Source organism: Mirounga leonina, unplaced genomic scaffold, assembly GCF_011800145.1.
Source record: "Mirounga leonina isolate KUSES-001 unplaced genomic scaffold, KU_Mleo_1.0 Mir_166, whole genome shotgun sequence".
Taxonomy (NCBI): Eukaryota; Metazoa; Chordata; class Mammalia; order Carnivora; family Phocidae; genus Mirounga; species Mirounga leonina.
Genome location: NW_023270418.1, coordinates 12,497,267 through 12,510,312, shown reverse-complemented (window position 1 = coordinate 12,510,312; position 13,046 = coordinate 12,497,267). Strand labels below are relative to the sequence as shown.

General features: G+C 35.3%; 1 protein-coding gene across 2 annotated transcripts in view; it reads left to right on the top strand.

Annotated features, from left to right (window-relative positions):
* The window catches only part of CSTF3 (cleavage stimulation factor subunit 3), a 69,466-nt gene that overhangs the window by 37,998 nt on the left and 18,422 nt on the right, over nt 1–13,046 (top strand). For both annotated transcript variants that reach the window (XM_035012534.1, XM_035012533.1), the window contains exons 4-5: nt 12,017–12,049; nt 12,437–12,534. In XM_035012534.1, coding sequence (XP_034868425.1) covers nt 12,017–12,049; nt 12,437–12,534 — 131 coding nt within the window. The remainder of the gene's footprint in view (nt 1–12,016; nt 12,050–12,436; nt 12,535–13,046) is intronic.

The window sequence follows — 13,046 nt, the reverse complement described above, 5'->3', positions numbered from 1 at the left end:
GTGTTGCTATCTATAAAATCTTAAGACTTTTTGTAACTTAGGTTTTCCACATGTGTTACTTATACCAAATTGCTTTTAAGCCAAAGTAGTCCATTCTAGATAATGTGCTATTTAACCAGTCCTTTATTGTTGTACATTATATTGTTTCTAATTTTTTGCTTTATAAGAAACTTAACAAATATGATTTTACTTAAATACCTTTACACATTTATAATAATTTCTTCAGATTGACTATTTAGAATCGGTATTTCACTATCAAAGTTTGCTGCCATGATCTTTCAAATGAGCCAGGTAAGGGCCTTTTAAATTGCTTCCAAATTTCAGTAAAAATGGCCACTGTATAGTTTGCCCAGGAATAGAGAGGAAAAGACTAAATAAATGTACAGACTTGGCGGAAAAGATGATTAGGAGATTATTTGGTGAGCATATTTTTAAATGCAACATGGAATTAGGTCATTTTATTAACTGCATGTAGGATTGAGAAAGCTAGAATTGAGTCATAATACCAATGATGATTCTGGATTGGTGTTTTTTTTTTTTTTTTTTGGATAAAATGACAAGGGTATGAAGGGCAGAGTTGCAGAATTATAATTTCTGATCTAAAATTAAGAGTATTTGAATAGAAGCACTGATTTTTAAAGTGTAATATTTTAATCTGAGGCATGCAGTGTAAGTTTTGTAGAATGAGAAAATGGATTTTTTTCCACATTCATGAATCTGTGTTGATAAGGAAATTGAAGAGTAGGCAAGTTGCTCCAAAAGTAGAGAAATGTAATCCACTAAATTTGTATCCACTTCATTATGGAAGCATCTTGTTTTTCCAGAAGTGATTTTAAGTCCAGATGAAGTGTTACTCATGATACTACATATCTAGTATCAATGTTATACTTGATTTAGCAATGTAAAAGTATATATAGAATTAGTGTCAAGGAAATGAATAGAAAAAATTATGATGCCATTGAAAATTGGCAAGCGAAATGGTATTCTGATACGAGTTTATCAAAATGAGAAGGAAATTGATTAGTGAAACTAGAATGATTCACAGTAGAGGAGTGACTAAAATATGGCTTTTGTCCAATATAATTATTAATTTTTAAAATAGCAATTCTCAATTTGTGAAATTGCAGATGTACTGAGAAGTATAGTAAGAGAAGAAACAATTGTAAAGAGTTTTAAGTAAATGATTTCCCACTTCAAAAATTTTCCCCTCCAGGGGCACCTGACTTGGTCGGAAGAGCATGTGATTTTGATCTCTGAGTTTGAGCCCCATGTTGGGTGTAGAGATTACTGGGGGAAAAAAAAACTCCACACGTTTAAAAAAAAGTAGGACTATACTCATGGAAGATTAACTCAGCAAATGAGTAGAGTGAGATACTTTCTAAGGTGATACATAAAGTTTTTGTGATAATCTTAGAGAAATTATATACTGAATAGTATTTTAAGTTTGCCTGAAAGGGTTTTCATTTTTTTAAGAGGACAACTCATAAAAGCTGAAAATTAAGGTAGCATAGAAAACGGTATCAATGGATTGGAAAGAAACTGTTAGACCTTTGAGGGAAGTGAATCAATACATCTGCTTAAGCATTACTCAAGGTGCACATTGGTACTGTTTTGAGATCAGTAGCTTATAAAGCTGTTTTTTTGACATTCCTACTAGCTCAAAGATCTCAAATGATTGTACATATTTCTCATTTCTCATTCTCAATTTTAATGTACAGGGATTTTGGGGGGGTGGGAAGCAAGAGTGAGTAGGGGAGGGCCCGAGGGAAGGGGAGAGAGAGAATCTTAAGCAGGTTTCACACCCAGCATGGAGTCCAACACAGGGCTTAATCTCACAACCCTGAAATCATGACCTGAGCAGAAATCAAGAGTCAATGCTTAATCGACTGAGCCACCCAGGTGCCCCTAATGTAAGAATTTCAGTGCTGCCACAGGGCAATTTTGAGGAAATGATGGGGAGGTGGCATAATAGTGCTAGAGTGGCAAAACCAGTTGAGCCCATTGATGATTGGTGACTTTTGATACTTAAGACCAAATTACTTTTCTCAAAAAGGAAGATATTCTCTATTTTCCTTATCAAAATTTGAAGGATATCCTAGAAAAATAACGTTTGGCATAGTGTTGACAAAATGTTTTTACTGGGAGCAAAGAATTTAGACATTAAGTAAAACAGGCTGTGTCTATAGATGTCAAGTGGTGGTTGTTGACAGATGTCCTGTAAATTGGGGCAGAATCAAATTTAGATGAAAGTTTACCTTAATGGTTTTGGTTGAAATCAATTTTGCCTGATTTACCTATCAATTATTTAACTTTTTTATTTAGCTTTGTAGGCCTGGCTGAGAATTTCAGAGCATTTAAAAATGAATCTAAAATGGAGATGTTTATAACCAGAGAAAAATACCAGTGAATTACTCAGAAGAATTTACTGCCCCAAATCAACTATGATTTTCTCTTTTAAAAAACCCATCTCTCTTTACTGCAATAAAATTTGTTATAGGAAATGTGTTATGGAAATACGTAACTGAGACAAATCTCAATTCTCCCGGTGATAATAGTTTTGGTAGCAGTTTTATGTGCATTTCTCCTTAGTTTATGTCTCTTGCACTCTAGACTGGGGAGGGTGAGGGGGATAAGTAGATGGGTAAACATACCAAATGTGTAGATATTTTTATTTAGTATATAAATCTACATCATTGCGTTTGAAGTTTTATGTATATATGTATACCCTGTTCCATTGTTTAGACAAAGCATAATTTACTTAGTCATTCTGCCTTTGGTCGTTTAAGTTTCCAAATTTCTGTATTAGAAGCAATCTTTCAGTGAACATTCTCATACATATACCTTGCCAAAGAGCAGTATAGAGTGCAGTCGTTAAGAACTCAGTTGTGCAATCATGGGCAAGTTTCTAAACTTCCTATGCCTCAGTTTTCTCATCTTTAAGTAATAAAAATAGTACTTTATTTACTTGAGTGGTGTTCTAGGATTAAATGAGTTAATACATATATATACTCTTATTAGAGTAGTGCTTAACATTAAGTATTTAATAAATGCTGCTAGTATTAACAGTATTTTGTATTGATTTCAACTTCTAGGAAGTTGAATTGTTTCCAACTTTTAAATTTAAATTTGTAGTAGATAAGCTGTAACTTTTATTACCAGACCCACTGATCTTTTTTACTCCCACATTCCTTTTGACCTGTGGCATATCCTACCGTTCACTAGTTCTCTTTCTTACAGTGTTCTTTAACTACTTAGATGTGATTTTGTCCTTTTTCTCTCATCTTATGTACTCATTAGGGTTCTGTTCTTTTTCTCTGCCTGGTAATGCATGTTTTCTTGAAATTAGTCTTTGTGTATATTCTCTGCTTTAGGGAATATACCTAATGTCTTAGGCATTATATACTCTGGTATATATATAAATTCTTTTAAAACAAATGACTAGAATACAGATTCCTTATCCCCAGTCTAATCTGAAAACAAATACCTTATCTCCTAACTTTAAACTGTTTCTAGTTACGTACCATTGTATGGCCATCTCATATAAATCTAATAAAAAGTAAACTTTACAACAACTACCATAACATTTCTAATTTTTGTTCTCATGAAAAAATATGTCTGTTGCTCTTCCCTCTATATTACTGGTTTTCTCTTCCTGTTTCCCCTCCCCCAAGTTCAGGGTACTGTTATCCCACTTAAGGATGACAGCAGCAGCCTCTTAGCTATTATTCTGTCAGCTAGTGCCTACTTGCTTCATCCCATGGTACCAAGGCCACCTCAGTCTTCCTCATCTGCACCTCCCACCCTACTACTGATGAGCCATAGTTTCTGTACATTCGTTATTGGTGACATCCAATTTTTTGTGCATCAGATTTAAACTCTGCTTAGCTTTTTAGGCCCTTTGTAGTGGACCTCTACCACAATTAGCCAACCTGCTTTCCTAATACCTGTTCTCATGTGGATGTTTTCACTGTTCCACAGAAAATTCCAGAAACTCATGTCATTGATTTATTACACAAACCTTTTTTTCTCATTAATGGCCTGGATTCCACCTGCTCAGTGAAACTTCCCTTGGTAACTACAATTTGCATAGAATTCATTTTCCTCCAGATTTTATAGGACATGGAACATATACAAAATAAAGTTAGTCCTGTGTTCTTTCCAATAATTACTTTATGCGTCCAAGTAGATTACAAGTTCCTTAACAGAGTTCAGTTTCATATTCTTATATCCACTTGGTAAATCCTATGCACACACTGGGTACTTTTTTTTTTTTTTTTAAGGTTTTATTTATTTACTTGAGAGAGAAAGTGAGAGAGCGCATGAGCAGGTGAGGGGGAGAGGGAGAAGAAGAAGCAGGCTCCCTGCTGAGCAGATCCCAGGATTCTGGGATCATGACCTGAGCTGAAGGCAGATGCTTAACCGACTGAGCTACCCAGGTGTCCCAAGGATACTGTTCAGAAAAGTGGAAGGTCAATTAATACTAATTTGGTTAGTATGAAGTATTGAAATGAATGTAAACTTAATCTAGAACTGAAGATAATCATATTTTTGCTTAGCATATATATATTTTTAAGATTTTATTCATTTATTTGACAGAGCACAAGCAGCAGAGCTGCAGTCAGAAGGAGAGGGAGAAGCAGGCTCCCCTCTGAGCAGAGAGCCCAATGCGGGGCTCGATCCCAGGACTCTGGGATCATGACCTGAGCCGAAGACAGACGCTTAACCGACTGAGCCACCCAGCTGCCCCTGCTTAGCACATTTTAATTTCAGTCCTAATGAGACTGTAACAGTGGTCTATACGTTCCACTCATATTTAACAATATATTATTTCTGTGACACATTTTAAGTGCTTGGAGAACTGAAATTTATGGGACATAAACACGTTTATCTAAATCTGTATGTGTATATGTAGGCATACATTTGTAACTACATTTACAAGAAAGGTTTATTTACATAGAAATTTACATAGAAAAGTTATGTTATAGAAATAATACCATATAATGTAGGAAAAAATAGGAAGTACAGATGAACAAAAATTTTAAAACTGCCTAGTTTCTTTATTTACCTGACTCCCTCACTAAAATAGAACTCCATGAGTTATAAAACTTAGTTTAACCCACCACTATCTCCAGTGCTAGAAAAGAGCCTACCACATAGGCACGCAATTATTTGTTAAATAAAAATGAATTTGTTTGCAGACAGTCCTTCGCTGATATTGGGACTGGGTGGTGGAAAGGAGAATGTTCTGGAGCTACTCCAGCAACTTGAAAACTGTTGGTCTGTCTTAAAGTGTCATTCTTCAGTATCTCCCAAATTCCTTAAAAACTACTTACATTCTGTAATCTTCCAAGACTTTTTCTCAAGATAGAATATTGGACAGCATTGGGAAAGAATAAAGGAATGGAAGATAGGGTTTATAATTAGGATAACATTTCCTTTCAGCTTTCAAGTTTGGGGCGAAACTTTTTGGATAATTAAGACAAGCAGGATGAGGCAACTTCTGTAGCTCAAACTCAATTTAAATTGTCTTAAGTTCCACAAAAGTGCATGTGCTTTAACTTTGGAAAAGATGTAGGGAACAAATTAGGAATGCAGGTTTACAACTAATTCGTTTATTCATCACATTTACTATAAGCAACCGCTGTGTCAATTCACTTGAGATGCCCCTGCTGGGTAGCTGCGTAGTATCTTCACACACAAGCACTGGGGCGCCCGGCTGGCTTAGGCGCTGGAGCGTGCCACTCTTGATCTGAGGGTTGTAAGTTTGAGCCCCACGTTGGGTGTGGAGATTACTTAAAAAAGTTAAATCTTAAAAAACAAAACCATAAGCACTGACTTCTTAATTGCTTACTATATAAAAACCTAAACAAAGTATATAGAGATGCACTTTTTCTTTTAGATTGTTTTGCTTGTTCATAGTTACCCTGTCATTTGGGTTTATTTGTCAAGTATGTTTTTGAACTATTTAAAATACAATTATTAATGATTATTTTAATTGACAATTTTGCAAATAGTGTTTTTGTTAGAATTCTGATGTTATGGGATCTGTTTTCTTTTCCCAAGGTTTAAGAAAAATAATTGAATTTGAAGAAATAGGCCAAAATGCTGTTGACACATACAGGTTTATTTGATAGGAAAAATGTTAGTTCAGTGAAATATGAAAAATGTTCCAACATCAGAACTAATTTAATTTTGAACAGCTAAATATTGGGGCTCCTTTAGATTTCCATATAAAAATGTTCCAGGTAAGGGCATAGTTAATCTAAACTGTTAAAAATGGATGTTACCACCATTAGTCAAAGGTTTATTAAAACTTTTTTTCTCTTCTGACCCAGTTTATATTTTACAAAATTAAATAATCTGCTGTAAGTCATCATAACTTCCAATAATTACCCAGAGGATAATTTTAGTTCCAGAAGTTGAATGTTCCAACGTTCAATGAGTGCTTGGGAAATAACTGTGGAAATTAAGAAATGACTAGAAATAGGAAATGTTCAAAAGTGTTAGGGATGGGGGCGCCTGAGTGGCATAGTTGGTTGGGCGACTGCCTTTGGCTCAGGTCATGATCCTGGAGTCCCAGGATCAAGTCCCGCATCAGGCTCCCTGGTCAGCAGGGAGTCTGCTTCTCCCTCTGACCCTCCCCCGTCTCGTGTGCTCTTTCTCTCTCTCTCTCATGTTCTCTCTCTCAAATAAATAAAATCTTTAAAAAAAAAAAGTGTTAGGGATAGATCTATGTTTATTCAGTGTTATACTTGTTTTACCCTGCCCCAAATAACCAGTAACCCAAATAACCCCAACTTCAATTAAATTTAAAGTTTAATGAATCTTGATAGTATTCCACGTATCTCCCCCCTTTATAAAATAAAAATAATTCCTAGGAAGTTGATACTTAGAAAATTTTTATTCCTGGGACACCTGGGTGGCTCAGTTGGTTAAGCTTCTGCCTTCGGCTTGGGTCATGATCCCAGAGTCCTGGGATTGAGTCTCACATCGGGCTCCTTGCTCAGCAGGGAGCCTGCTTCACCTTCTGCCTGCCACTTCCCCTGCTTGTGCTTTCTCTTTCTCTGTCAAAATCTTAAAAAAAAAAGAAAGAAAGAAAGAAAATTTTTATTCCTTTCCCTCCACAGCAACTTTTCATGTCTTGATAAACTTCAAATGATTTATCAAAAAAGTAATATTGTAATTGTATGACAAATTCTTATGAAAAACAGAAGAATCAGTATTAAAAATTATCCTTAATTTTTTCTTATAATGATGTTTTAAATTATAATATAACCACATTAGAAATTTTGAAAAAACAGTCATTCCATCGCACTAACACAAGTTATTCATATTTTGGTATAAATCCATCTGCTTTAAAAAAATCTGCATTAGGATAAGTTGGGATTCCTGTTAAAAAAACGTATAAGTCCACACTTCCTTTTTTTTTTTTTTTTTTTTATTTGAGAGATCAAGAGCACATGCAGGGGGTGGGTTAGAGGGAGAGGGAGAAGCAGATTCCCCACTGGGCAGGGAGCCCAGGGAGGGGCTGTATCCCAGGACCCCAGGATCATGATCTGAGTAGAAGGCAGACACTTAACCGACTGAGCCACCCAGGCGCCCGCAGAAGTTCACACTACTCGGGTGATTGCACATTAAAGTTTGAGAGCTGGAGACGAAAGATAATTTTTTTAAAGAGCCCCTGTTATTTTCATTTCAAAATTACATAACGTACTTTTATTATTTATTTTTAAGTAAACTCTACACCCCCAATGTGGGGCTGAAACTCATGACCCCAAGATCAAGAGTTGCATGCTCTACCAACTGAGCCAGCCAGGTGCCCCCATAACATTACTTTTAATAGATTAAGTTATGAGCAAGTTCTAGTAAGCTTTGTAAAATTTATGTGTATGTATATAATGGGCTTATTAAATGGAGGCATTTTCCATTGGTTAATGACAGATCCAGGAATCTCTGATGTCTAAGTTCAAGTTAAATTATTTTAATTTATTTTTTTATTTTTTCTTTTTTTTTCATTATTTAAAAAATTTAAACCAAGCTTTTGTTATCAGGTAGATTCCTGTACAAGCCTATATAACTGCTAAATATTAAGAATATTTAACTTCTAGTAAGATGTTTTCATATAAGTACTAGTCAATAACACCTAGGATAATAACGTTTTAAAGAAGAAAAATGGACCAGTAGGGTGACCAAAAGCAGGATGTTCACATGTTCTTGTGCTGGTTATTCACCAATGTGGAATTTTTCACCAAAATGGAATTTGAGTATGATCTGCAGCATAACTTTTGCTTTTCTCCCAAATGGGGCCAATTATAACAACATTGCTTTTTTTGGTTATTTAGCTCTGTTTAGAGACTATGTAATGAAAAGTTTATACTCCTTTAGTTCATAATTTTGTTAATTGGTATGATTTATACATCCGGAATGTCTAAATGCTTTATTTTCTTTTCAGTCCTTGGAAACTGTTATAGTAAATGTTCTTATCATTCCTGTTTTATAAGTGGGAACACTGATGCTGAGAGAAATTCAGTATATGATACAAGGTGATCAAATTCTTTTCATTTTTATCACACTGCTTTACCAAAGCAGGTTGACATTTTAAAATTTGAATGTTTAAAAAGTAATGAGATGATAGCTGCAATGTTAATGCTATCAGTATAGCCTCTAGAGAGGGGCTGTTGAATATTTATTGGTTGAATTAATGAATAACCATCAGTGACCAGGTATTCAAGACCAGAGAATTCTGTAGTTTTTCTCCATACATGTATTGAATGTAATACCAATTGAAGCAATAAATAATGAATCCAAGATAGAGGACCAATTCATGTAGGAAAAAACCCAGATTTTTTGGTTTCTATTTCTTACACAAAAATAGATTTTTTTAACTTAAATGCATAAATGAAATCATGTATGTACAGTCTCTTTTTTCTTGTCTCTATTCTTCTACCCTTAGAACTCTGCCTGCTATAACTGTATTATCAACTTTGTGTGTATATCATATTTTCTTCATGCTCATAAAATCATCTACAAACATAGATATGTACAAATAAGATTTATTTTTGATTGTTTTATAAAAATGAATTATACACATTTTAATCTTTTTTTCATTCAATAAAATCATGTGAAACTCTCCCAACTTACCCTTTATATATAGCTTTAATTCATTTTATATGGATATATAATATTCCATGATGTGGATGTACCATAATTTATTAAACCATTTCCTTGTTGGTGGACATTTACTTTGTTAACTGTTTTTGCTGCTACAAAGTTAGCAGTAAATAACTTTGTACAACACCTTTGTATCCTGATGCTTTTGTTTCTGTGGAGTAGATCTGAGAGCAGAATTGCTAGGTCAAAAGGCATATTTTTTTATTTGAATAGATTTTGCCAATGGCTTTCCATAAAGGTCATAACAATTCATATTTCCTTGAGCAGTGTATGAACTCCCTTTCCTCATACCACTTCAGTAGTTGTTAATACCTTTTTTAAGCTTTTACCATACTGACTGGTATAAAGTGGTATCTATTATTTTGTTTTTCCCATTTTGGAAGTTCGTATGTATTGCCACATTATTTTTAACCGTTTGCATTCTCTCTTCTGGGAATTGCCTATTCATATTCTTAGCCAGTTTTCTCTATGAGTGTTGGTTTTGCTGGCCAGTTGTGAAAACTGTATATAATTTGTACTCTGCATTTGGGAAGCTGGTGACTTGAACTTACTTCACTCCCACTTTCAACTCAAGCTATTTACCTCTACTGACCAAGCAGGGGAATGCAAGGAAACCTCAGGTTTTATGGCAGCCTCAAAGAAGAGGGCTGGTGGAGAACTTAAGGCAAAAAGTAAGAAACTGACCTATAAAAATACTTGGAACGCCTCAACTGCCTTTCTACCCCTAGAGGAATGTTGACATCAGCGTGGCTTCAGGAAACGAAAAAGGATCAGAACCAGCAGGCTGAATCCTCCCTACTCTTGAGCAAAGATTTCTTTCTGGTTCTATGTCCAAGGACTATGACCAGCCTATTTGCTGTCTACACCTGCTACATAGGTTTGATGGTAGAGAAAGGGTCAACTACCTAGGTCTGCCAACACTGAGCTTCAGTGAATAGACAGAAAAAACAGCTGCATCTCTAAGGATCCAGCAACAAGAAAGGACTGCTAACTAAAACTATCGGGACAGGCCCCTAACAAAATAGAGGAGAGAGACAGTAACTTTAACAAAATAATATGAACCACAGCAATATCGAAAGTACAGTATTTTTAAAAAAACAAGACAAAAACCCATTATTTTTGAACTAACTATAGCAGTAAGTCAAATGAAAGAGAATGGTAACATGGAGACCTAAATTTTTGGCCTGGAAAATCTAGTGGAAGAAATAGTTTTAAACCTGGACCAAAATTCAAAGACAGGGTAAAAATAATAGATTTTGAAGATAGAGCAAGGAGATCTAATGTGCATAATCTGAGTTGTAAAGGAAAAAAAGAACAGGGGCGCCTGGGTGGCTCAGTCGGTTAAGCGTCTGCCTTCGGCTCAGGTCATGATCCTAGGGTGCTGGGATCGAGCCCCGCATCGGGCTCCCTGCTCCGCGGGAAGCCTGCTTCTCCCTCTCCCACTCCCCCTGCTTGTGTTCCCTCTCTCGCTGTCTCTCTCTGTCAAATAAATAAATAAAATCTTTAAAAAAAAAAAAAAAGAAAAGAAAAAAAGAACAGATGGAAGAGAGGCAGTAATTCTTAAAAAAATTCTTGAGCTGAAAGATCCCTGTATCTGTAACTTCAAAGGGCATGCTGAATTTGTGCTAATGGAATAATAAATGGCAATTACTCTGTTCACTTTGCCAGGCAGTGTTCTAGTGGCTTCACATTAACTCGCTGAGTCCTTATTAACAGCCTTAGAAAATAGGTACTATCATCCCCATTATTCAGATAAGGAAAAAAGAGGTTAAGTGGATAGTCCATGTAAACCCAAGAGGTCTGACTCCAGAGCCTGACTGAGCTACCTCAAAGCTGCTGCAAAACTTACATATAGCCTCTTAAAATGTATGAACTCTGAAGATCAAGAGGAAATCTTACAAGTTCCAGAGAGAAAGAGCAAGTTATCAGCAAAAGAAAAAAAAGTCTGTGCTCAAAATTCTCATCTGCATCACCTTAAGCTCATCTGCATTTCTATAAAATAGAAAATTTATATATACTAACTGAGAGAAAAGGACCACAAGCCAAGATTTCTCGAACCAAATTAATCACCTACCATCTGATGAAGATACTCAGAGAAAGGGATATCTAATAACATTTAACCTTGGTCTTCGCACATGTTATTCCTCCTGCTTGGAATAACTCCTCCCTTTCTTTACCAGCCTAACACCTCATCCTTAACATCTTCACTTTTTCCAGGAAATTTTTTGCAAGTCCCCAAGTCTGAGTTTTATGCTCCCCCTAAGTGTACCCATAGCACCCTCTATTTCCCCCATTTTGGCACAACTTTTCCCCATAAAATGTCAAGTCCTCTGAGGACACAGGCAGACACCATGCATGTTTTGTTCGCTGTGGTAGCCACAGTTGCTGCCTAGAATATAGTAGGTTGACTGGGTGACTAAAATGTAATTGTAGTCAAAGTTAGCAAATCTTTTTGCTACCATACTCAGATTGTTCTAGTAGTAGCTATTCTGGGAAAACAAAGCTTTAAGTAAAGTTTGTCTTCAGTAGATACATAAAGCTTTATTCAAGTATGCCTTCTATATATTTCTGTATCTACCTTGTGACTATAATTTTACAAAATTTGAAATTTATAAAATTTCAACATAAATGTATGAAAAGCTGTATGTGTAGAATCAGTTCACATAAGGCACATTTATAATGCATAATTATCTAGGTCATGCTCAAAATTCTGTTATGTGTAAAGCAGAATTAGTTCGAAAGTGTAGGGATGAATTTGCAAGGTTAGTCAAAAAAGTCTGGCATGGTATTTTAATACTCTAAAAACAATAATGTTAATTCTGTATTTTTCTCTGTTTCTCTTCAGATAAAAGCTAAAAATTATGACAAGGTTGAAAAGGTGAGTCCTCATAAACATATTTTGAATTTTATGCTGAAGTTTAACTTAGGACTTAACAAACATAGGCAAATATAGTAAAATGGTAACAAGTGTTGAATCTAGGTAGTGATTATATAGGAGTTCCCTGTACTTATTCATTTTTTTTGTGTGCTTGAAAATGTTCATAATAAAAATTTTGAAAAAGTATTTATACTCCACTGACCAAAATCATCAGAATGATTTTGATTAACCTGAAAATAGGAGGGATTTGTTAAATTTGCCATTTATCTGTAAGAAGATAAATTCATGAAAAGAGCTGACTTTGTTTTTTTTAATATTTCATTTTGCCCATGTACATGTGGAATTTATTTAACTGTGGGTTCTGATAATATTTTCTTGTACTTATAGCTATTTCAGAGATGCCTTATGAAGGTTTTGCACATTGATTTATGGAAGTGTTATCTTTCATATGTTCGAGAAACCAAGGGTAAACTGCCAAGTTACAAGTAAGTTAAAACAAGATCTTAAGAATACAAGTCATCTCCAGGCACACAGTCCATCCCACATAAACTCACACCTTCTCTTAACTCTGGGGAGAAGAGACTTAGGAATTTGGAAATTCAGGGTTACCTGAGAAGTCAGTAAAACTCACAACAAGGGCTTCAAAGAAAGTTATTCTGGAGAATTGAATCACCCACGCCCTTCTGTGTTGAAACATTACATTTGCAACACCAGATCACTTTGTTGGTAGGCTAGTTGTCAAACTTCATAAAAAGCATCTATTACTTGTCCTAGCACTACTCTTGGCAGCTTACAGTGCAGCGTGCTGCCTACATATTCGAAGGCGTCTTTGACAGTTCTCTCGGAGTATAACTCCCCGCTATGGCTTACACCCACCTCTCCATCCTCACAGAAACTCAATAATGGATCTTCTCAAATAGCTATTCTTGTGTATAACAAACAAGCTATTTCTATAACTAGAATTCTGTATTTCCTTTTCTTCATTTCCTTCCTCTTA